The 25,063-nt window shown below is 39.8% G+C and overlaps 1 protein-coding gene across 1 annotated transcript in view; it reads right to left on the bottom strand.

Moving 5' to 3' along the window:
• The window catches only part of Patj (PATJ crumbs cell polarity complex component), a 325,946-nt gene that overhangs the window by 280,180 nt on the left and 20,703 nt on the right, over positions 1–25,063 (bottom strand). The window contains exons 2-10 of the mRNA XM_036177074.1: positions 24,628–24,683; positions 24,362–24,528; positions 21,368–21,562; positions 19,498–19,637; positions 17,707–17,902; positions 12,837–12,965; positions 4,817–5,035; positions 2,663–2,762; positions 140–231 (exon numbers count right to left, since the gene is read on the bottom strand). Coding sequence (XP_036032967.1) covers positions 140–231; positions 2,663–2,762; positions 4,817–5,035; positions 12,837–12,965; positions 17,707–17,902; positions 19,498–19,637; positions 21,368–21,562; positions 24,362–24,528; positions 24,628–24,649 — 1,260 coding nt within the window. The 5' untranslated portion in view covers positions 24,650–24,683. The remainder of the gene's footprint in view (positions 1–139; positions 232–2,662; positions 2,763–4,816; positions 5,036–12,836; positions 12,966–17,706; positions 17,903–19,497; positions 19,638–21,367; positions 21,563–24,361; positions 24,529–24,627; positions 24,684–25,063) is intronic.

Genomic DNA, 25,063 nt, shown 5'->3' with positions numbered 1-25,063 from the left:
GAGACTGTGTCTCAAAACAAAATAAAACAACGTGAAAACAACAACAACAACAACACCCTAAAAATAAAATAAACCTAAAATAGAAAAACTAACCTTTCACCAACTTGATTCAAATGTACAAAAGACAGCCATTACTTACAGCCACGATTTTGTCATTCACTTGAATTTGGCCATTGTGATATGCAGCACTGCCCGGTATTATACTTTTCACATAAATCCCTGAAGCTTCCCCTGAAAGTGCATAGACAAACAGAAAAAAGGAAGAAAGCTAAAATTAGGACCTGATTGCAAAATTCTTATCAAGAGGTTAATTAGCTAAAGAGGCTGACTAGAGACTTCATAAATACTACTTTGAACACATGCAGAGAAATTGATGGATTATTTCAAACTGTCACCATCACAAGTGACCTGAATTCAAAATGATTTGACTGATGACTACCCTTCTGGAGAAATAATCAGTAATGGAACCTTGATGAATGCATTTCTCTCTAAGCTGGCATTCTAGAGGGCCAGGATGAACCCTGGTCTATCACTACTTGAACTGCTGACTCAGCACAAGTGCTCATCATTTTTCACTAGCATTAAGACAAGAGTCACACATACTCCTGCCGATATTTAGTTAAGTGCTCATGTGTGTCATCTAGATACAGAGAAAAGCACATATGTTCTTTTTAGAGAGCTAGTATGGGGGCCGGTAAGATGGCCTGGCAATCTGAGCTCAATCCCAGAAACACACAAACAGATGCAAATACTCCACAAAGTGGTCCTCTGACCTCTACATGGACCCCCATGACAGGCACACACATCCCTGAACACATATAATTTTAAAAAATAGAATGACCTCAGCAGCATGAAATAATCCTTATATTATAAAATTAAATATTTAACCACAAATAGTTAATAAAAATTATAACCATATAAAAAGTACATTCCCAAGAGAAAGAACTACAAAGGAAATTGAAAATTTAAAAAACTGTATCTCTAAATGATTTTACTAAGTTCCCTCTGCCAGCATAATTATACATAAACTTCAGGGAATCATACCCCAGGTCTTCCAAACCAGGAAAAATCATTTATTTTTCAATGTCATCTTCCACATTATTCCTTCCACAAAGCCTGGCATCCAGACTGACACTGCACCACTGCCACGAGCTTCCCTAACTCTACAAGTCTGCTGCTTCCCCATCTCATCTGCCTTCCTCACTACCACAGCACTTCTTCCTCAACTCTCTCTCAACTTCAATCTTTCATCTGCCATGCTACAACAGTTGTGTGTCTTTACTAAAACATGTATTTCCGGTTATCTTCAAACACTGAAAGAGTTTTACACTTTAATTATACTCTCTGAATAGACTTTTTGTTTGTTTGGGTTTCTAAGATGAAGTTTCTCTGTGTTGTCCAGGCTGGCCTCAAACTTGTGACCCTTCCAACTCAACTGCTAAAGTGACTGCGGTCACAGAAGCATGCCACCAGGCCTGTTCAAACTCCAGCACCAAAATCAAGAAGCCAAGAATAAATGGAATAAAGTGCAAATTATTTCTATATATGTTTTTGAAAGCTGTTGTTTCCAGTGTCTCATTTTTTTGACATACTTGCTCATCCCCTCAAAACCACCCAAGCCCACACATGTTTTGAGAATAGAAAAGTAAAAAGATTCTTTTCTGTACCCAGCAACACAAAGATCAAATTTCCTCTCATTCATTAATTTCTGCTTAGGCAGTGAAGCATAAGTTTAGGAACTCAGCCACAACTCAACTTTAACAAGGTAGAAGATAGTGATAACAACTCAATGTTTTTGCAACATTACTTTTTAAATACATACTTAGCTTTTAAGGGACTTAATTAAATTCTGAAACTAAAAGGGTAGCACGCAGCAGAATCAGAAATTTTGAAATTAGATATTAAATTAGGCTGAAATAGCACAAGGTGGCCTGACATGAATTTCATTCAGGCCTATGAATACATTAGCACTCTTAATCTCTCCACCTGCTCCAATGCAGGAGGACAATTTTTTTTAAAGGAATTAGCTTTCTATACTTGTTATTTGTCAGGAAAACTAAAATATTTCATAACTAAATTTTCATGTAACTATCAAATATTTTTTAAAGGTTTATTTTTACTTAACCTAGTAATTCTTCACTAACCAAGGGAAAACTAACAGTGAAAGAAAACAATTTTATCAGATACTTGAATCGTGTATTCTCACAATGCACTTCCCTTATATGAAAAAAAAATAGCTCTAATGAAATTCTTTTCTATCTTACTTTTTTTCATGATTAAACACAAATATATATTTGGGCAGTCACAATATATAATATATGCAGTGATCAATTTACTTTATGCCAGACATAATATTGTATAAAATGTTAACAGTCACACAATATTCAAACAGAACTATTCTAGAAGCACAGGAAAGTGAAATCCCAATGTTACAAAATGATCTGTATATTAAATTCCTTTGTTACTAACTATAAAGCGAGCTGTTAAACTACTGAGGCAAAATGTGACTCTAATCACTGAAAAGTAACTGCTTACTATTACAGATTCACAGTTTTATTTTTTGAGTTTTAAATTAAAGTCTGTAGGTACTTAATTTTACTATCTAGAAACCTTAACATCCTTTATAATTATCCAAAATATGAAGTAGAAATGATTCATTTACCTGAATGAGCTGTTCCAACATAGCCAACAATTCTAATCCCAAGACTCTGTCCATCTTTTTTAACAAGTTCAACATTGTAAGTTTCAAAAAGTGAACAATCCTGCAGGGAAATAACACACCCATTGTTATATTTTCAGTTGCATAACTATATACACAGTCAATCTGTGCACCCAGTTTGCCAAGTTTTTTTCTGTGACAAACTGAATTTTAAGATGATCCCCATGATTTCCCATCCCTGGACCTGCCCCCATGCTTGTGAAATCACATGGCAAAGGGGAGATTATTCAAGTGGGCCTAATCTAATCAAAGAAGCCCATTATAAGTAATTTTCCCCTGCTGGTAATAGAAAGGGCAAAGAAAAAGACCTTAAACATATAAGATGAGCTTGTGGTTTGAGGGTGGAGGGGTCACACAAGAAAGATGGGAACAAGGGGACCCTAAGGGCTTGAAAGATGGAGGCCAACAAAGAAAAGGCCCTCGATCCTACAGCAAAGAACTGTATTGTTCCACCAACCTGAAACAAGCTCATGAGCCCGGATGTCAAGAACAGAGGCCAGATGAACCAACACCTTCATTTACCCTTATAAGAATCTAGGCAAAAATCCAGCCAAGCCCACTTTGAATTCTGAACTACAGAAATGCAAACTGACCAAAGGTATTATTACAGCTGCTAAATAACTAACAACTGTGGTGATACTGTGTTCCCCAAAATACTGTGCATCCTAATAAACTGATCTGGGGTCAGAAGACATAACAGCCACTAGATAGACACAGAGGTCAGAAAATGGTGGCACACACGCCTTTAATCCTATCACTTGGGAGGCAGAGATCCATCTAGACCTCTGTGAGCTCATAACCACACTGGAAACAGCCAGGCATGGTGACTACACCTTTAATCCCAGGAAGTGATGGCAGGAAGCAGAAAGGTATATAAGGCATGAAAACCAGGAACTAGAAGCATTTGTCTGGTTAAGCTTTTAGGCTTTTGAGCAGCAGTTCAGCTGAGACCCATTCAGATGAGGACTCAGAGGCTTCCAGTCTGAGGAAACAGGATCAGCTGAGGAACTGGCAAAGTGAGGAAGCAGTGGTTTCTTCTGCTTCTCTGATCTTCCAGCATTCACCCCAATAACTGGCACCAGGTTTGATTTTATTAATAAGAACTTTTAAGATTCGTGCTACAAACAACTTATAACATAACAATAAAAAATTGATACAGCCATTTAGAAAAAAACCTCAGGCTCCATTTTCTGAAAGAATCACAAGCCTAACAATTTAGAAGCCAAGAGGAAATTATTATATATAATATTTTTAAATCTGGCTCTAAAACTTTAATACTATCTTTAAATATTTCTGCAAAGGGATAAGATATCTAGACACTAACACTGCTTTCAATTCCAAACATCAGCATCAGAAAGTAACCCACACATCACAGAGTCTTGTGGACTAGATGAGAAGACTTCAGTGAACTTGAGTAATGAAGGAAACTGAATCAATTAGCATACAACTTGGAGAAACTAAAAGTTAACTGCTAATATCATGGAGAGAAAACTCCTGTTCATATGGTGCCCAGTGAGTGATGTCTCTGAAGATAAGTGCTAGTCTTCCACTTGTTCTAATAGAGTCTCCTTCTCTTCCTGCCTCTTCATACTTTTATTCATGGGAAGGAGGAATGGGGAGACAGTTCAGTCAGCACTTGCTGTGCAAGTGTGAGGAACAAAGTTCAGAACCCTAGGGCCAGATGATAAAAGCCAGACATGGTAGCACATATCAGTACTCTCAATACTGGGGAGATAGACACAGGATCCTGGGACTTGTTGCCCATCCAGTCTGGTTGCAATGGCAAGTTCAACTTTGTGAGAGACTCTATCTCGAAAATAAAGTAGAGAGCAATAGTGGAAAACAATGATTTCTGGCTTCAAGGCATATGAGTGTGCATGTGTACTTGCACACATGCACATATGTATATACACACACACCACACCAAAAAAAGGGAAAAGAGAAACAGATATGTCTAATATTCATCACAAGTTCTCTGCTTCGAATGTGAGTACTAAAGTGACTTATACTAGTGTGGTCCTCCAGCTGAGAGAATTTCATATTTTGTATTGTATCACAGGCAGCATTTGATGTAAAAAGAATGGTTTTTATACTCACAGAACCAAGGGTCTTGTTGTCTACAGTGGGCAGGGCAACAGGTAAGGATGCAGGGGTAGGGGGTGTTACTGCAATTTCACCAACAGGGTCTCTGGCCACCAGCATCCTGACTGAACTCCCACAGTTCCTTAGCACTTGAGCAACTTGTTCACTGGTCATCCCTTGCACATTTGTTCCACCAATCTTCAAGATGTGGTCCCCTGTCTGTAGTCTCCCATCCTTTGATGCAAGAAGGAAAAACAAAATTATTCAGAGAAATCAATTAACAGTTTAGTAAAAATACATCAAACTTTCAACTCTGGCAAAATGAATGACAAAGCCAGTTCAAATGCTGGACAAACATAACACTTCTAATAATCTGCTCAGCTGACAAAAGATAAAGCAATTCCTTGTAGAACACCACCAAACCGGAAGGGTCCAATATGAAATAAGTAATCAGAACTCTAAAATGGGTCTCTGCTCAAGGGTTTTAATTTATGTCTAACAGTGTAGAGCTAGAGTATAATGACCATGTAGGCAAAGAAAAGATCAAAAGCAGAGGACTTCCAAAAGGATGGTCAGAATGAAAGGTTCCAGCATAAAGTTAAGGACCTCCTAAGGCCAAAATGCTAAGTAGCATGACCAGGTAACAGAAAGTTGCCAGCATGGCCAGAAGAGGCAGAGAAAAGAGAACATTAATGAGCAGCTAGGACAGACAGACAGATGGAGAGTCATTTTCTACAACTGGAAAGCCACGTCAGCAAAGGAGTGGCATCATGACTAGTTAAATTTTCTAAGATCTTGCCAACTTCTGTGCTTAAAACAGACTTAGGAGGAAACAATCCAAGCAGAGACAACAGCTGGGAGGCTCTAACAATGACCTTGAGATTACATGGTGTGGACAAGTTAGTTTCAAATTGAGAAGGAAGACCTACATGTATTGTCTAAGAACCACCAACAGGATGTGTTGAGTGATATTTGTTTTGTGTTTCTGACAAATAAAACTTGCCTGGAGATCACAGGGTAGAGTCAATGACTAGTTAACCACAGAGGCCAGGCAATGGTGGCACACACTTTTAATCCCAGCACTTAGGAGGCTCACTCCTTTAATCCCAGCATTCTGAAGGTGGAGATAGGAATATAAGGCAGGTGGACACAGGCTCTTGGCCCCCCTTTTGGTCTGAGGATCCAGAGAGGGTAAGAAGTCACTAGTGACTGCTCCTTTGCTTCTCTGATCTTTCATCTTTACCTTAATATCTGACTCCTAGTTTTTATTGATTAGACTAATTAAGATCACATTTCAAGGATGACTGATAACTTCTACATGTGATGTCAAGGAAAGGGAGAAGGAACCAGAACCCCAACATTTTAACCTATACAACTAGAAAAGATACTTATCATGAACTGTGCTAAAGAAGACTAAAGAGTAACAGATGAGTGGGAATAGAAACATGCATGTCCATGTGCGTATTGCATACATACTGCATCACAGAAAAGTTTAAGGTATAATTCATAAAGATATACACCAGTTAAAATTATTTATAGAGTGCCCTCTTTGTGAAAATTCTGATCCATCTGCATTTTGCCTAAATTTGTTTCATCTGAAAACTTACCTTTAGTACTGTGTATTAAAGATATCAAAATGTCAACAATGGTGGTCTAAGAAGTATACAGGCCTGCAAAGTACCCGTACAGGTTAAAATAACACCTATGGCCAGCTATGGTAGCACATGCCAACGATCTCAGCATATGCAGGCAGGAAAACTGAGGCCACCCTGAACCATATAAAGAATCTGAATACAGCCTAGACTATACAGTGAGATATTTTCTCAGAAAACCAAAAAGAAAGCCAGCCAGCTGTGGAAGGGGGTGAGGGGTGTTTGCCTTTTAATCGAAGCACATTGATCTCTGTGAATTCAAGACTAGCCTGATTTATAAAGTAAGTGGCAGGACAGCCAGAGCTACATAGTGAGACCCTATTTCAAAAGAAAGAAAACTAAAAATAAAGGAGAAAGAAAAAGAGGAGAGAATTAATTAATTCAATATTGTTCAAAGGGGAATTTAAATTTAAAATGAGAAAATGTAGTTTAAAAGATTGGCTGGCCAGGCCTAGTGGCACACACCTTTAATTTTCCTTCAGGAGGCAGAGACAGTTGGATCTCTGTGAGTTCAAGGCCAAATCTAGTCGACACAGAGAGGTACAGGCCAATGCTACACAGTGAGATGCTGTCTTTAAAAAAAAGAAAAGAAAGAAAAAAAAAAGAAAGAAAGAAAATGTTGACTGATCTAACCAGGTTCAAAAGACTAGTAAGCAGCAATCCCAAACCTCTAACCAAAACTGGTTTACTGGCTGTCTGGCCCTGGTGGTACAGGTCTGTAATCCCAGCCGATGGGGGAAAGGGACTATGGTGTTCGAAGTCATTATGGGCTTCATACAAGTTCTAAGTGCCCAGCTTGCATGAGACTTAAAAACATTCAATCCAAGCTGTCCACTGATACACAGCAGGTCACTCTCTAGTACACAAAGGATACTAGTACATAAGGTATTTATTATTTACCTACTCACCAAGAAACTGTCTATCACTATAAAAGATTTTTAATAGAATGAACATGAAAAAAGACATATGCAGCTTGGGACACAAAGAGCTTGCAGTGAGTGCTGGGAGAATTTGTTCTGAGCTTCAGAATCATGCTTTCAAGTGGCATCATTCAGAAGTCATACAAGAAATACTGAAGGAGAAGTTTTAAAAGACTAAAGACAAAAAGGTCAGTTTGCTAACCTTCCTATTTTTCAAATCTGCATGATTCTGAATAAAGAAAGGATTCAGATAAAAATACTGAGTACAAAGCTATATTCTGTGCTGTGACTGCTATAGAAGGTGCTAGAAACATAAGACAAAGTGGTATAGCAGTTCAATCCTTAAACATCTGGAAAGGTTTAAGAAAAGAAACAAATACAAGGAAAAAACTATTGGAGGAAGGGAATAAAGACTAGCTGCCTTTCTATTTTAATAATGGTGGTTTGACATTCTGTTTCTACCAATGAAACATCATAGGTAAAATAAGTACCTACTTAAAGGGATATTCAGGGACCTAGAAGATGCTGTGTAAGCCTTGGCAACTTGAGCTTGATACCCGGGACCCACATAAAAAGCTGGATGTCGTCTTATGTACCTATAATTCCAGCACTCCTACAGTGCTGGGTTGCACACAAACACACACACATATACACACGCACACACAATAAAAAAATTTCAAAGTAACAAATAAAAATTTTAAAAGAATGAGGGCTTCCGTGGCACTGATAAAGATGGGCAACGCTGCCTGGGAGCTGGACTATAGGGACCATAAGTGGGGCCGGGCCAAAATGATAAAGAATGTTAGCTTAGCAAACAAAGAACATAAATACATGCCATCAAGTATATATTTAGTCACTTCTCAAACCATTTTCCCTATTTTACTTCAATTCTTAATTTGAAACCATGTAGATAATTTGCATCTGTCACTGAGAGTCAAACATCTTCTTCATACAGAAAAGCAGGTGTTCTAAGGAATTATTAAGTGCAAAAATATCCGTCAGATTGATAGGAAAGATGCCCAAATGGCAGCTGCCTTGTCTGAGTCCAGCAACCTCAAACCTTCATTTCACTGATATTCTCACCATTTTCTTTCAACAATGATATTCTTGTTCTTTCAATCACAAATCAACGAATGCCGATAAAGAGCTGTGCAACACCTGAGCACACAACATGCTGTGCTATAGCCAAGACGTTGAAGTTGTGATTCTCCTGCCTCAGCCACCGAGTAGTTGTACTTCAAGAACAAAAACAAAACAACTAACTTCTGAAAACATTTTAATGCTTATGCAAAAGCAGAATAAAATTTCTAAAGGATGGTGTGGTGGCGGCGCACGCCTTTAATCCCAGCACTCAGGAGGCAGAGGCAGGCGGATCTCTATGAGTTTGAGGGTAGCCTGGTCTTCATAATGAATTCCAGGTCAATCAGGGCTGCACAGTAAAACCTTGTTTAAAAAAAAAAAAAGGCTGGGAGGTGGTGCTGCACGCCTTTAATTCCAGCACTCAGGAGGCAGAGTCAGGCAAATCTCTGAGGCCAGCCTGGTCTACAGAGTGAGTTCCAGGACAGCCAGGGTTACAGAGAAGTCTGGTCCTCATGATTGAGTAGCAAGTGCTATGCCATCTCTCTAGTGTACTCCCACCCGGTTTTATGCTGCCTTGCTACACTTTTCCCTTTCAGAGAAGATCTCTGGGATGGCTCATCTTCCTTGTCAATTTGACTTAATTTGGAATTACCTAGGAGACATACTTCTGGGAATGTCGGTGCGGGTGTTTACAGAGTGATATAAGGAAGACCCACTTGGACGTAAATGGCACTATCCCATACCTAGGGCCCTGCACAAATAACCTGGAGAAAGTCAGCTGAGCACCAGCATTCCCTGCTCTGTGCTTTCTGGTTTACCCAGATTTAAGGAGTCCTACCTACCTAAATGCTTATATTGCTATAAACTCTGCTACGCCTTCTTCCATCATGATGGAGCATATTCTTATACCATGAGGCATTTGGTGATAATAATGAGAAAAGTAGCTAATGCACTAGCTTAGGAGTGTTGAGAGAACTCACTCAAGGCTATGCTGGGGTGCTATATGATGGTTACAACGAGAGGATTTAGAGGATTTCATCAGACATTAGCAGGAAGAAGATCAGCTCTGTCACTCTCCAGCTGTACAACCTTGAACAATTTCTTAAGGTTTCCATACCTATAATTTGGAAATACAACTTAAGACTGTTTTGAGGATTACATTAAAATGATGTATATTAGGCAGATGACAATATTTGGCACAAGCTCCTGCTTCTCCATTACAAATCTGTGATGGGCAGGCCCCTAGCCCCTCCTAGATGATCTGAAACAGTGACGATCCCTTCCAGGAAAGGGTGAGAATCAGACTTGGGCTTTTCCCAACAGTGCCTCAGTGGGATTAATCTGGGAAACTCTGCACATCACAGTGTCCTTGTGAAAACTCATAATGCACATTAGTATATTAAAAAGCTCAGAAAATTCTTACAGTAAAGGAACTTATTTGATTTCACTTAAATTTATTTGGTTCTTTGTTTTTCAAAATAACTGCTGCACTTTGCACTTTGCAAACGTCATCCCACCCAGCGAAGAAGCCTGTTAAAATTGCTGGGGGAAGGGGACAAGGGAGAGAAACATAAGGACATTCGACAATGTCTCACTCCTTTCTAGGTTACAAAAAATAAATAAATAAACATTTGCTAAAGATTTATTTCAGGGATGGAAAAATGGCTCAGCAGTTGAGAATGCTTGCTGCACATTCATGAGGATTGGAGTTCAAATTCCAGCACTCATGCAAAAAGCCCAGTATTCTGCCAATGCCTGTTACTCCAGCTTCTGGGACCTCACACCCTCTTCTGTCTTCCATGCTCACAACTCATACACACACTGTGTTTGCAGACATACACACAAGGAAGTATTTGCTTAATATCTTTTATTTTCTGTGTATGAGTGGTTTCCCTACATGTATGTAAGTGTACCAGATGCACACCTGGTGTCTTCAGAGGTCATAAGAGGGTGTTGGATCCCCAGTGCTCTTCACAACTGAGTCATTTCTCCAGCATCCACTATAGGTATGTTTTAAAAACACACACAATGATCATTCTCATTTTAGTCACACATGTGTGTTGTGTGTGGCATGTATGTGTATTGTATACATATGTATTGAGGTGCATACATCTCCGCATGTGTGTGGAGAGCACAAGAGGACGTTGGCTCTCCTGCCCATCATTCCTTCCTTTCTCACCTTGAGACACAGTCTTTCCCTGGGCCTGGAGACAGGCTGGCAGGCAGCAGGCCCCGGCAGTCCTCTCATCTCCTTCCCCATAGCACAGTTTCAGGCAAAGGAGCCAGCTGCCTGGCTTTCCACAGGGGTTCTGGGGTCTGAACACATGTCCTCTTGTTTGCACAGCAAACATTCTTACCCGCTAAGCCACTGCTCTAGCCCTCAATGCACCTTTATATTACAAATAAATTTTAAAGACGTGATAAGGTACAAAGAGCTTAAGATGAGGGAAAGATTCATAGTCTCTCTGTTGGTTATTTCAAATTTTTGAGTAACATTTATTTTTAATAAACTTTTAGATTTATTTTACTTTAGGTGTATAAGTATCTTGCTTGAATGTATGTATGTGCAATACATGTGCTTTGGAACTGAAGTTGTAGATGGTTGTGAACTACTGTGTGAGTGGTGGGAGTTGAACTCAGGTTCTTTGCAACAAGTGCTCTGAACCACTGAGCCATTGCTCCCACACCCATATTTGTAATGGCGAATTCACTCAAATGCTTTAAGATGATCAAGAAGGACTCCTTGAACATGCACTGAAAGGTCAGAGTTCACTGGTATTAATCATTTTTACTGCACCATATAGAACTTAAGTGAATTTGACAGCTGTCACAAGTCTGGGGTCCCTGCCTTATTCTCACGAATTTCCCATTAATTTCTTGTTTCCCTCTGCTTTTGTGCCATAGGTGCAGACAAAGGTGAAAAGGAATAATAATTATTATTACTATTACCACAAGAATCACTTTGATTTCAAAGACACATGAAAAGCATGAGACCCCAAGGTACCCATAAAACAAACATTAAGAATTTCTACAAGTAAATATACTTGGATGCAGAAAAGACAGGAAGAAGGGTGAGGCTAAATAATTTCATGAGATTCAGCCATCTCTGTGAGAAATAAGAAGTTGAGGAACCTATCTGCCTCAAAGCTGAATCTGTACAACAAATTCATCATGTTTACTTAAGAGTGTATTAGGAGAGATATGTTTATAAGGGCACATAATAATCAGTGAGATTTTATGTGTTTTCTGATTGTAGAATTAAAGTTACTTCTGAATTATCATGAGCATTCTATACAACACGAGCTCAAATACAAATGTCTACAGTAATTTCTAAATCTACTATGGGAGGCTGGCTTCCAGAGGATTCTCAGTCTGGTTCTCAGCACCTACATAGAAGGCTCATAAGTGCTTGTACCTCCTGTCTAGGATATCACACACTCTCTTCTGGCTTTCACGGGTACACACACACATCACACACACACACACACACACACACACACAAAGATACATATATACCAATAAATAAAATAAAAACAAATATAGAATTTAACGTTTTCTTCCATGTAAAATTAAGTGGAAAAGAAAGTGGTCAAGCTCTTACATGGCCTACTTGTTGAAACACTTCTAAAGAAGAAAGGTACACACTTGTCTTGTAATACTAGAAAATAGCCAAGTGAAATCTTACATGTGTAACAGTGGGACAAACAGACTTTTGTTTAAGTGATTACTAATGGGGGAGGGTGTGTGTCATGGTGCACATGTGGAAGTAAGAAGACAAGACTGTGGAGTTCGTTCTCTTCTGCTATCAGTACATCGGTTCCAGAATCAAGTTCAGGCTGCCAGGCCTTAAAGGACCTTTACTTGCTGAGCCATGTCGCCTATCCCAGGACAAATGCATATGTTCACTGAATCTTCTGATTCTATCATTGAACCCTTGAAAGATAGGCTGAAGGTGGGCAGTGGTGGCACACGCCTTTAATCTCAGTACTCGGGAGGCAGAGCCAGGCGGATCTCTGTGAGTTCAAGGCCAGCCCGGTCTACAGGTGAGATCCAGGGCAAGCATCAAAACTACACAGAGAAATAACTGTCTCAAAAAGACAAAAGGAAAAAAAAAAAAAAAAAAAAGATAGGCTGAAGAATAACACACATGTTCAAAGTGCAGAAATTCATTAACAATTCCTTACAATAAAAATATTTTCTTCTTACATAATCAAAACTCTGTTAGAAGTGAGAAAAATCGAATTAGAGACTGTTTAAATAAAGCAAATTTCATAAACTCTAATTATTGAGTCATGAATCCTAACAACTCATGCTATAAAATTGATTTCAAATCATACAAGTCAAATTTTATAAAAACAAAATGATAAAACAAAGTCAACTTACTCGGTCTGCCAGTCCTCCAGGAACAATAGTCCTCACAACCACGCCACTTGACTTTCCTCCAACTATCCCAAACCCTAATCCAGAGCCATCATTAATGAGCTCAACATCTTCAGTGTGGCCCCAACACACCTACAAATGAACAGCAGGATAGAGCCAGTGTTGGTAAAACACAGATTCTTAGGTTTTCTATATGGTAATATATAACATATATTACCCACAACCTAGTAAAGGGTACATACAGAACCAATGGATATGCATTTGCTGAAAGACAGGTAGACTGTTAAAAAGATTTCGGGGAGCTGGGAGAAAGGAAGGGTCATAAAAATATATACCAATGAAGAATCCTGAAAAGCTGAATGAAAGTAGAAGTTTAAATTTTACTGCAGTACTAGTGGCACACACCTGTAATCCCAACACTTGTGAAGTGGAAGCAGGAGGATCAGAAATTCACAGCCAGCCTCTGCTACATTACAGTGAGTTCAAGGAAAACCTAAACTACACAAGACCATGCTCATAAAAATAAATCAATGTAATACAAAGAAAGCAAACATTCAACAAGAGGGAAACACAGGAGCAAAGCTGGGCCAGATAACAGAATAAGGCAAAGATTGAAAAGAATAACAAGACTAAAGCAATGACTTAGGAAAATTAACCTGTCAGCACTGTGAAGAACCAAAGGTTAATAATATGACTAAAAAGGGTAGGGAGAGAGTAAAGCCTGAGTGAACATGTACTGTTTGACATGGTCATGGCCGTATCAAGGACCCATGTCTCAGGCTCAGAGAAAGGGCAAAGTTTTCTTCCAGTCCACATGCAGACATTGATAGTGTAGCTTTCCCCAAAGCTCTTTCTTCCACAGAGACTGCTCCCACAGATCAACTACGCCTTTCTCCCATTCTGCTGCATGCAATAGCCCCAGCTCCCTGTTCAGCTGTATACAGTGAACATGTTGAGCTTCCAGGGTACTGCAGCTTCTCCATCAAAGAGCCCAGTCCACCCAATCTCAGATTTTTGTGTACATGTGTCTGTGTCTCATTTCCTCACTGCCTCCCTGTCAGGGTTCCCAGACTCATGCAAGGATGTGGCAAACAGACTAGAACACTTATCAGGGAAGACAGAGGTTCACTCAACACAAAATACTAGCAACATAATCATACAAAAAGACATAAGCAATTTTCCTCTATCAGACTCTGTGACAAATGCACATTCTTCCATATAATTCAACTGCAGAACAAAATCTCTCATGAGATAATGCAGTCATCTTCATCAGTTAATTTTTCTTTTGTACAATATCACCAAGCCTGAACCAGCCATCTTCTGCAACCAGGCAAGGCTTCCAGTGGAGGGACTGGGACATCAACCCAGCCACAAAACCTTCAACTTGCAGTCTGTCTTGCCTATAAGATGTGCTAGGTAAGATGTGGTGCAGAACTTGTGGGAGTGGCCAAGTAATGACTGGTCCAACTTGAGAGCCATGCCACAAGAGGGAGGCCACCCCTGACACTGCCTGGAGAGCCAGGAACCACGGGCTGAATAGCCCAGAGACCTATGACAGAACCAGAACAGGACTGGCAACAACAACAGAAGTCAATGAAATATCCCTAATGATATTCTGCTGCACTCCAAGACTAGACCTAATTGTCCTCGGAAAGGCTTCCTCCAGCAACTGCTAGGAACAGATGCAGAGACACACAGTCAAACATTGGGTGGAGCTCCAGGGAACCCCAAGGAAGAGTGGAGGAAGGAGCCAGAGTGGTCAAGAACATCATAAGAACATAGCCCATAGAATTAACCAACCAGGGCTCATAGGAGCTCAGGAAGACTGAAATGACAATCAGGGAGCCAGCATGGGTCTGACCTAGGCCCTCTGCATATATGTTACAGTTATGTAACGTGGTGCTCTTGTGGGACTCCTAACAGTGGGAGTGGGTCCTTTCTCTGCTTTTGGGACCTTTTTCTTCCTACTGGATTGCCCTGTGCAGCCTTGATATGAGGGTACATGCCTAGTCTTATCGTCGTATCTTGTTATGCTATGTTTGGTTGATATCTATGGGAGGCCTGCTCTTTTCTGAAGGGGGGGGGGAGGAAGGAGGGAAAACTGCTTGGGATGTAATATAGGAGAGAAGAATAAATATAAATATTGAAAGAAAGTTAACTGTGAAGTAAACAGGAGTATTGAAAATATTTAAAACATTCATGTCTGAAACAATACTGACAGTTTTAGATACAATGTTTTCTAAAATAAAATTGAAGAGAAGATGGAAGCTACCATTCACAGTGTTCACTGGTACCAGGAACTGCCAGTTTGTCATAAACCTACTTTCTCCTCACATCTCTAAGAACTAGATACCATTATTGGTTCCACATAACAGTGAAGAAACTGGAAGCAGGCATGGTGGTCTATGCCTGTACCCCAACATGTAGGGAGCATTAGCAGGAGGATGAGGAATCCAAGGTGGTCTCTGCTATGCAGCATCTTTGAGGCCAGCCTGGGCTACATGAGACCCTGTCTCAATATTTAAAAAGTTAAAAGAGGAGGAGGAGGAGGAGGAGGAATAAATGAACAGAGGCATGTAAAGGGCATGTAAAGGACCTGGTAGGATACAACCAGGGAGGGGTAGCAACAGATTGGAAAAGACCAAAGCCTGACTCCAGAGCCTTCATTCTGCACATGCTAAGCAAGGTTCCACTTTGTTCATCGTATTTATCCTACAAACTGTGCTGCGTCAATATTACAGATTATAAGGAAAATGCTTACCAGTTAGTTTGCATTGTAACCTTTGCTCTATCAGTCTATTAGTTCCCTTTTGTCCCAACAAATGAAAATTAAATAAACAAAGTAACACTCGGTGTTACAAGAAAATAGACTTATGCCAAGGCATAGAGGCTCACACATGTAAATCCAGTATTTGTGAGGCAGAGGAAGAGGATCACAACTTCAAAACTAGCCTGATCTCCAGTGAGTTCCAGCCCAGCTAGGGCCACATAGTGAGTTCTTACCTCAATTTAAAAAAAACAAAACAAAACAAAACAAAAACAAACAAACAAAAAACCCACAAACTATAGCAAAACAGCCTTAGTTTTCATTCTGAAGACACAGGCCAAAATCAGCAAGATGTTGGTTGGGGAGATGGCTCAGTGGGAAAAGTGCACACCACACATGCAGGATGACCTGAGTTCAAATCCCACACACCAATAAAAGCTGATGTGTGGCACACACTTGTGACTTCAAGGTGGGGGTTCCCGGTCCTTCCAGGCTACCTGAAAGTCTGAGCCTCCAAGATCAATGAGACTGTAACTCAGAAGACAGTGATGCTGCCATCAACTTTGGGCTCCCCATGCCAACGGACAGGTAACCACACCTGCCTACACATGCATGTGCACACATACAATTTGTTTCTTTGGTTTTTGAGACAGGGTTTCTCTGTGTAGCCCTGGCTGTCCTGGAACTCACTCTGTAGACCAGGCTGGCCTCGAACTCATAAAAATCTACCTGCCTCTGCCTCCTGAGTGCTGGAATTAAAGGTGTGAGCAACCACAGCACATTCAATTTTTACATTTTTAAAATTCATAAAATGAATTAAGCTTAAAAGATAAAAGAGACATTGATTTTTTTTTTTTTTCAAGACAAGAGACAACTAAGGACAGAAAGAAAGATGGGGCTCCACAGGTATAGATGCCTGCTCCTCAGCCTGACAAGCTGACAATCGCCAGACCCACATGGTGGAAGTAAAGAACCAACTCCCACTAGTTTAGTTGCTCTCTCTCCTTTCTATGCACACTGTGGCATGCTTGTCCCCACTCACACACACAAAACAAAAATAGAATTTTTGTTTTGTTTTCCAAGACAAGGTTTCTCTGTGTAGCCTGGCTGTACTGAAACTTGCTTTATAGACCAGGCTGGCTGCAAACTCACGCAGATCCACCTGTCCCTGCCACCTGAGTGCTGGCACTACAGGTGTGTGTGTGTGTGTGTGTGTGTGTGTGTGTGTGTGTGTGTGTCAACACCCCAACCCAAAACTGAATTTTCTAAAAGTGACATCTGTTGTTGTTGTTGTTGTTGTTGTTCTTCTTCTTCTTCTTCTTCTTCTTCTTCTTCTTCTTCTTCTTCTTCTTTTTGTTTTGTTTTTTTTGGGGGGGTTGTTGGTTTTATTTTGTTTTTCAAGACAGGGTTTCTCTGTGTAGGTTTGTGCCTTTCCTGGAACTAGCTTTGTAGACCAGGCTGGCCTCGAACTTACAGAGATCCGTCTGCCTCTGCCTCCTGAGTGCTGAGATTAAAGGCGTGTGCCACCAACGCCTGGCTGTTTAAACTTATATGAAAAAAATGACTGCAATGATTTTATAAAATCAATAATATAGTCATAAAATTCCACTATAATTCATAAATATGAGATTTATTAAAAATAAATAACTACATCTTCTTAAGATAGTCAACAGTAACCTTCTACTAAAACCTCTGAAACTTATAGGTACAGTGGCACACACCCATAATCCTAGCACTCAGAGGCTGAACCAAAGGAATTGTAAGTTCAAGGACATTCTGGGCTACATTGCAGGTTCCCCCCTCCCCCTAAACACAGATTAACTTACTATGACATCAAAGAACACAAGATATCTTATTACCAAGTTAAAAATAATATTTAATTTGACCTCTATATTAAATAATAATCTTCAATAAGGAAACAAACCAGACATTAAAAAGACAAAAACAAATCAAATTCCACCAATAAACATCTTATAATCTTGCCATTTGGAGATATGATCACCTTTCTTGACCTAGAATAATGGGAAGGACTTCCAACAACTACCAACTATTCTTATAGTAAATAACAGAATTTAGAATGAATATGTTCCCAAGCTTATGACTCACCATTTCCGGCAGAGATGTATCAGCTGAGCTGGTGGAAGTGTGGCCTTGTGTGTGGCCCACTGCCCTGGCCACAACCAGACGCAGAGACCCAGTAGCTTGTTGTAGTAATGCAATCGCCTGCTGATGGGAAATATTCTGATCCAATGGGGTGTCATTAATGGCCAAAATCTGGTCATTTTCCTTCAATCTCTGATCTCTAACCATACAAGAAGAGAAGAATTTGTTTTAGGTACCGTGACAACCTAAACACACACACACACACACACACACACACACACACACACACACACAGCTGGCTCTAGTGTCCTTCTATGAATCAGGGGCTCCACTAAGCACCCATGCTTCTCTTACCCCATCCTATGTCATGTTAACACTGTCGTTTTACTCAAGACACTGAATCGTGAAAATTAAGTCACTTGAGCAAGACTGCACAGCTGAAGAGAAAAAGCAACATCCAGCCTTAAACTACAAGACTTCTTTGACTAATCTTCTTTGAGCCTCTATTTGGACCAAGCTGGCTTCGAACTCACAGAGATCTGCCTGCTTCTGCTTCCCAAGTGCTGGGATTAAAGGCATGTACCACCACCACCAGGCCTAGGGGAAACATTTTGAATGACAAGATATCAACAGGGTATTTAGAAAGGTTTCTGCTATGGTTCCCATGTCTGTGCCTCTAAACTCCTGTGGAAATTTTATTTTGTATTGTAAAGTATCAAAACATGGGATATCAGGTTATAAGAACTATCCACTCATGGATAAGACTGGATCTTCACAAAAGGCAATTTAGTTCCTTGTTACTCTGCTTCATATTACCTTCCACCACATGATGAAAGAGCAAGAAGCCCAAGCCAGTTGTAAACACCATGACGTGGTCTTCCCAGCTTTCAGAGCTGTAAGCCAATATATCTCTGTTCATGACAAGTTCTGCAACCGCAGGCATTCAGTTATAGCAAAACGGACTAAGACTGAGCCTCACAGTCATCTTTGAAAGGAGCTGAGAAGTAAATGCTGAATGCACTGACGGCTCACTGACTACACAGCAGAAGGTCAAGCTGCAAGGAAGACTCACTCTCACATCACAGATAAGAGCATCATGTATCGGACCATGCAATACACACAGTCAGGAAGGACAATGGATATATTATATCAGCACTTCCGACGATGTTCCAGAACTTTATAGATAGATGCTGTTTGAAAAAAACAAGCTGTTGCCAGAAGAATGAAAGGAGGAAAAAGTTGGGAGTGACTGTCAACATATACAACAGGATGGAAGCTCTTTTTCTAGTTGATGAAATTCTTAGAATTTTTACTATTTCTAGAATAATTGGAATGATTGCAAAACACTGAGTATATTAAACATCACTTCAAAATTGTATGCTTCAAAATGTAAGGTTTATACTATTTGGATTATAACCCAGTAGATCTATTATTTCAAATTCTGAGTTAAAGAAACTAGAAGTAATCATCTATAAACAGAAAATAAATGTGAAAAAAAATATGGACAGAATTTTGTAATCGTATCCTGCCACTACTGCTATTATTCTACCAAGATCATCTGAACAGTGAACTTAGGAAATGAGTCATAAATCACAGAGACAAAGACTTTGTGTGGAACCCTTCAAGCATAACAGCAGGCACAAGTGGAGATGGTGGGGTTAAGGAACCTCTAGAGAGCTAACCAGCACTAGCTGCTATCATTACGTTTTTATTGCTAGTTTCTTACTCTCTTTATAGGAACATATTCAGAGTTGTCAGGAAAACATGAGCTAAGTACAGAATGAACTTCCTCACCTGTCTGCTACACTCCCTGGATGGACTTCCTTCACAAAGATATCAATTAATCCCAGACTTTGGCTTCTCAGGGCCACCACACTGAATCCAAGGCCACCAGTTGAAGGGCGTTCTATATCTATATATTCAACATGCCGGCCCTAATGAAGGGGGTAAGTCAGAAGGGGGATGGGAGGGGAGACATGATATGCATTTAAACATCACCTTCCACATAACTGAAACTGTGCAGCATACAGTAGCTTCTCCTAGGTTATCATTGTCAGTCTGAACATGCTCAGGGTTTTGGCAATATAATAATATAATAATATGCTGGCTCTGAAAACCTTTTAACTTGACTGTTTCCAGCATAGCACAAGTACAGCATTGAGAAGCATTTTACAATTCATCCACATTAAGAGATCGATTCTGGGCTGGACAAAAATTGAAAACAAACACCTTTTCCCACAGTAAACTCTCAATTACTTTGTACATAAATATCATTAAATTCTCTTGATGCAAAACACATTTTTAAAAAGGAAAGAAAATCAGATATTTTAGAAGAATGCTTGTGTTCAACCTAGTAGGAACCAGCTGCATTCATATCATTGTTTTAAATTCTTTAGCAATAAATTAATACTCTATTCACTTGATCATTTCAAAAGGTTACAGAGTACCAGGACTGCAGAGTATTTTACCATTTTAGTGAACAACTGCCTGTACAATGTGAGAGCTTCAGAAACATAATCAAATCACAAGTGCATCACACAGAGCAGCTGGAGCTTAAAGTCATTAAAGAACTAGAATATTTTTCCACTACCATGACTTGAAACAAATTCTTTTTCATTCTCAAGCCCAAATTTATTTATTTGTTTGTTTGTTTACTGACTGACTGACTTATTTTCCTCTCTTTTGGTTTTTTGAAACAGAGTTCTCTATAGAGTCCTAGTTGTTCTGGAACTCACTATGTAGACCAGGCTGGCCTTGAACTCACAGAGATCTTCCTGCCTCTTCCTCCCAAGTGCTGGAATAAAAGGGTCTGTACCTCCAAACCCAGTTTCTTATTTTTAATATTGACTTTATTTCGAATGATGTGTATGGGTACAAGTCTGTGCATTGGTATGTGCACATGAAACCAGAAGAGGGCTTGGATCCCTGTAGCTGGACTTATAGGCATTTGTGAGGCTAGTAACCTAACTCGAACCTTTAACAAGAAATTCTAAATTTTCTTAAAAAATTTAAAAACTTCGGTTGTCTATCATTTACTTCTTGGAAGGTATTGGGGCTACAGTTAAATTATCCATTCTAATGTTTTCCTAGATTTTCCAAATTATATTAATTGTAATTCACAAATTCTGTTTTGATATAAAATTAAAACAAATTTTCTTACAGTGTTCTGTTTTGTTTGCTTTCTTTTGTTTTGCTTATTTTGGGGTGGGGGGTGGGGGGAGCGTTGAGACAGGGTTTCTCTGTGTAGCTTTTGTGCCTGTCCTGGAACTCACTCTGTAGCCCAGGCTGACCTTGAACTCACAGAGATCCGCCTGCCTCTGCCTCCCGAGTGCTAGGATTAAAGGCGTGTACTACCACCACCTGGCTTATTTTTCTTTTCTTTTCAGACAGGGCTCAAGCTGGCCCCAAATTGGAGATCCCCTGCCTCAGTCTGCAGAATGCTGGGCTGCAGTCTTTTGCCAGCATGCCCTACTCTCCTGTAATTTAATGACAAATTCCAACACACTGGTTAGGAATAGTGGCAATTCCTCCTACCAATATAAAAACATAAGCAAACAAAATACATAGCCACACATTTTAAAACAAAAAGAATAAGTCTCCTTTTGAAAGTGAAACAGAAGAAAAACCAATGAGCTGAACACTCAGTGACATGACATAACCTTACCTGAGCCATCTGCTGAATGACTGAGTTCAAGTCTTCATTTCCTGACTTTGGGGTCCAAGGGAATAATCCAGATGCAGTTAAATTACTACAAGGTCTGTGGGCGCTCCCATTTGTAATGGAACCATCCGTGAACACTAATAAACCCTTTCGAGAAAATTCAAAGTTGGCTGAACAATCCGAGGGGATATGGCTAAGCTGTTGGAGAAAAAGATAAGAAAATCATCAGCAGAAATCTATAGAAAAGAAACAACTCTATCTATTGCATTATATGTGTAATTTATATACATATTAAAGAAGTAAAGGGGCAGCATGGTGGCATATGACTTTAAGCCCAGTATTCAGATGCAGAGGCAGGAGGACCTCTGTGAGTACAAGGTCAACCTGCTCTATATTTAGCAAGTTACAGGCCAACCAGGACTTCTGAGAAAAATTCTTTCCCAGGAAGGAAGGCAGGAAGGGAGGGGAGAGGCAGACAGGGAGAGGGAAGAAAGGAAAAGTAAGAGGTAGGTGTGTAGGGGTGTGTGTGTGTGTGTGTGTGTGTGTGTGTGTGTGTGTGTGTGTGTGTGTTTAGAATAATGCACATTACTAATAAATGTCAAGGGGGATGGAGAGGTGGCTCAGTGGTTAACAGCACTTGGTATTCTTCCGAAAAATCTGGGTTCAATTCCAAGCACACACATGGTGGCTCACAACCATCTGTGTGTGTGTGTGTGTGTGTGTGTGTGTGTGTTTAGAAGGAAAGTGAGAGATGGCATGCAGGGAGGGAGAAGAGAAAGAATGAAGAAAAATGAGAGGTAGGGGTGTGGGGTATGGGGTGTGAGAGGGAAGAGAGATGGCTCAGCAGTTATACTACTCTTCCAAGTATAGTAGCACCCATGTCAGGAAGTTATCAACCACCCATAACTCCAGTTTCAGCGAATCTCACACCTCTGCCCACCCCACACATACTCATATGCACATAATTAAAATAAAATAAAAATTTTAGGCATCTTTGTATAATATTAATGACAAGTAAATCACAAGGCCACTTAAACATTCTAAAAAAGATCATCCTAGCATTACAAGCAATTTTTGTAAAACACTGGCTGATACAAGTGCCCACATAATAGAATAAAAGCAACATTAATAACAAATGTCAAAGAGGGATGGGGAGGTGGCTCAGTGGTTAAGAACACATGCTGCTCTTGAAAAGATCTAAGTTCACTTCCCAGCACACACATGGTTGCTCACAACCATCTCTAACTCTAGTCTAGGGCATCCAACACCTTCTTCTAGCCTCTATAGGTACCAGACACACACAAGGTGCACAGATTTATAATAATTAAGCAAAACATCCATATACATTAAAAAAATAATAATAAACATGAAGATAGTGTCTTCTATGTATAACAAAGAGCTGCATCCAGGGGATCCTTACCTTACAATATGGTCATCTAAACAAGACCTACATAATGACAACGTCACCTGATGTCCCTACATGGATAGGGAGAATCTCAGAAAGCCCCACCCTAGATGAGTTAGAGCCAATTAATGGCTGCTAAGAGAGAGAGAGAGAGCCAGTCTTCTTCAGGGACAGCCCCCAATAGATTAAAAATCCCAAACAGTCATCCCTACACACACACACACACACACACACACACACACACACACACACACACACACACGAACAACACTAAATGGGCCCACCAGACTGTATTCACATATGTGTGTGTGTGTGTGAATAATTAAAGGCGAATAATAATGAAAGGAGAAGAGGTCATGAAGTTTGGTGAGCGTAGGAGGGGACACGGAAGAGGTTGGAAGGGTGAGAGTATAAGGCAGAAATTGAGTACTTATATAAGAAGTTCTCAAAATATAATAAGGGCCTGGCACAGTGGCACAAGTCTTTTAATCCCAGCACTTTGCAGGTATGGGCAAGTGGATCTCTGTGAGTTCCAGGACAGTCAGGGCTATACAATAAAGACCCTGTCTCAAATAAATAAAAAATGAATAATAAAATTAATGTTTTAAAAAAGAATAAATGTCAGATTCAAACAAGATCAAGCTAAGAAGATCAGTCAACACTCCAAAAGACATCACTAATTGGATTCAGAGAGTTACAGAAAAAAAAAAGAGGTACATGAAGTGGGGAAAGGATATACTGGGGGCACCTTGAGAAGGGGGTAAAAGCTGGGGGAAATGTGTTCACAATATACTGCTTACTTGTATGAAGTCGACAAAGAATAAAGACAGACAATCTACTATTAAACAAATAGCAAGGGTCAGGAGAGGACTCTGAGTACAAGTGCTTCTATGCAATCCTAATGACCTCAGTTCAGATTTCTGAAACCCAGGCACACGTGGAAGGTCAGCAACAATACCTCAGAGTGTCCTCAGGCCTCTACATGCACCCTCACACACAAGCATGTACGTGTATATATATATATATGATATATACACGTGAAAACCAATCAATCAACATACGGGTTCATTAAAAAGAAAGAGGAGGCAAGATGCTCAGAGGATAAAGGTACTTGATGCCAGGCCTGATGATGACCTGAGTTGGATCTTGGGATCCTCATTGCATAAGGAGGGAACCAACTTCCACACGTTGTCCTCTAAGTGCCACACATGCTCATGTACATACTACACATATATATACACATACAGTCACACAACATAAAATGTTATGAAAATGTACATAAACAAATAATAAATGTCAAGAATGGGGTACAGTGGTAGAGTTCCAGCATACTGGATAGAGGCCCTGGGCTCAATCTCAACACCATGTAACAAAGAAATAAAGGTAGAAGCTATTGTATAATTTTGAAGAAAATGTTGACATCTTAAAGCATCTGATCTTTAAACCCAACATAAACTTCATCAGCATTTATAGCATCCACCAATGCTGCCCACAGCTTGCAAGCCCCACTCGCCTTTGCTAAACTTAGAGTTACAATCCTCCACCCCTCCGCTGATCTGAAGCCATTGAGGAAAGGCTGAGGAATAACGTACTTGTCCCTTCAGCTGCTTGATGGACTGCTGGAGCGTAAGGATCTGGTTGAAGAGAGGACTCTTCAGCGTCTCATAAAACGCAGACAGCTTCTCATTCTGTGTCGTGTCACCCTTCTCCTGCAATTTCAGTCTCAGGCGATCAAGGACCTGCAGGACCTGCATTTTCTCTTGGTTGGAGAAAAGTGATCAGAGCTCAAGTTAGACATCATCTCACAATCTGCTTTTGAATCAAGTAATTAAACAATAAAAATGCATAGCTTCTATACCTGCAGCAGGATTTTCAGGCATTTTAGATTATCCTTTTCAATCACTTTCAAAAAGCCTAAAGGAAAAAAATTAACATTAATTATAGAAGTTTGTCTGCAGAGAAACTAAAGCAAACTTCAAGAACACTTTGTCAACACTGTATTAGTAAAATTCAAATTAAAACCACATAAAAGCATCATCAACGCATGTCCACTCAGATGGGGAAATTTTAAAAAGACCAGAGTAAGTGTTGGGGAGACTACAAAGCAGCTAGAACTATCATATATGGTTAGTCAGGAAATAAAATAGCACATCACTTTGGAAAATTATTTGGTAATTTATTTTTATGAATATTTTATAATTTAAGTCATAAGTAGTTTCTTATAAAGTAAACAATGCACTAATTATATAATCTACAACTTCTTCTCATAAATATTTACTCGAGAAATGAAAATA

This window comes from Onychomys torridus, chromosome 2, assembly GCF_903995425.1.
Source record: "Onychomys torridus chromosome 2, mOncTor1.1, whole genome shotgun sequence".
Taxonomy (NCBI): domain Eukaryota; kingdom Metazoa; phylum Chordata; class Mammalia; order Rodentia; family Cricetidae; genus Onychomys; species Onychomys torridus.
This window is presented reverse-complemented; position numbering and strand designations above follow the sequence as displayed.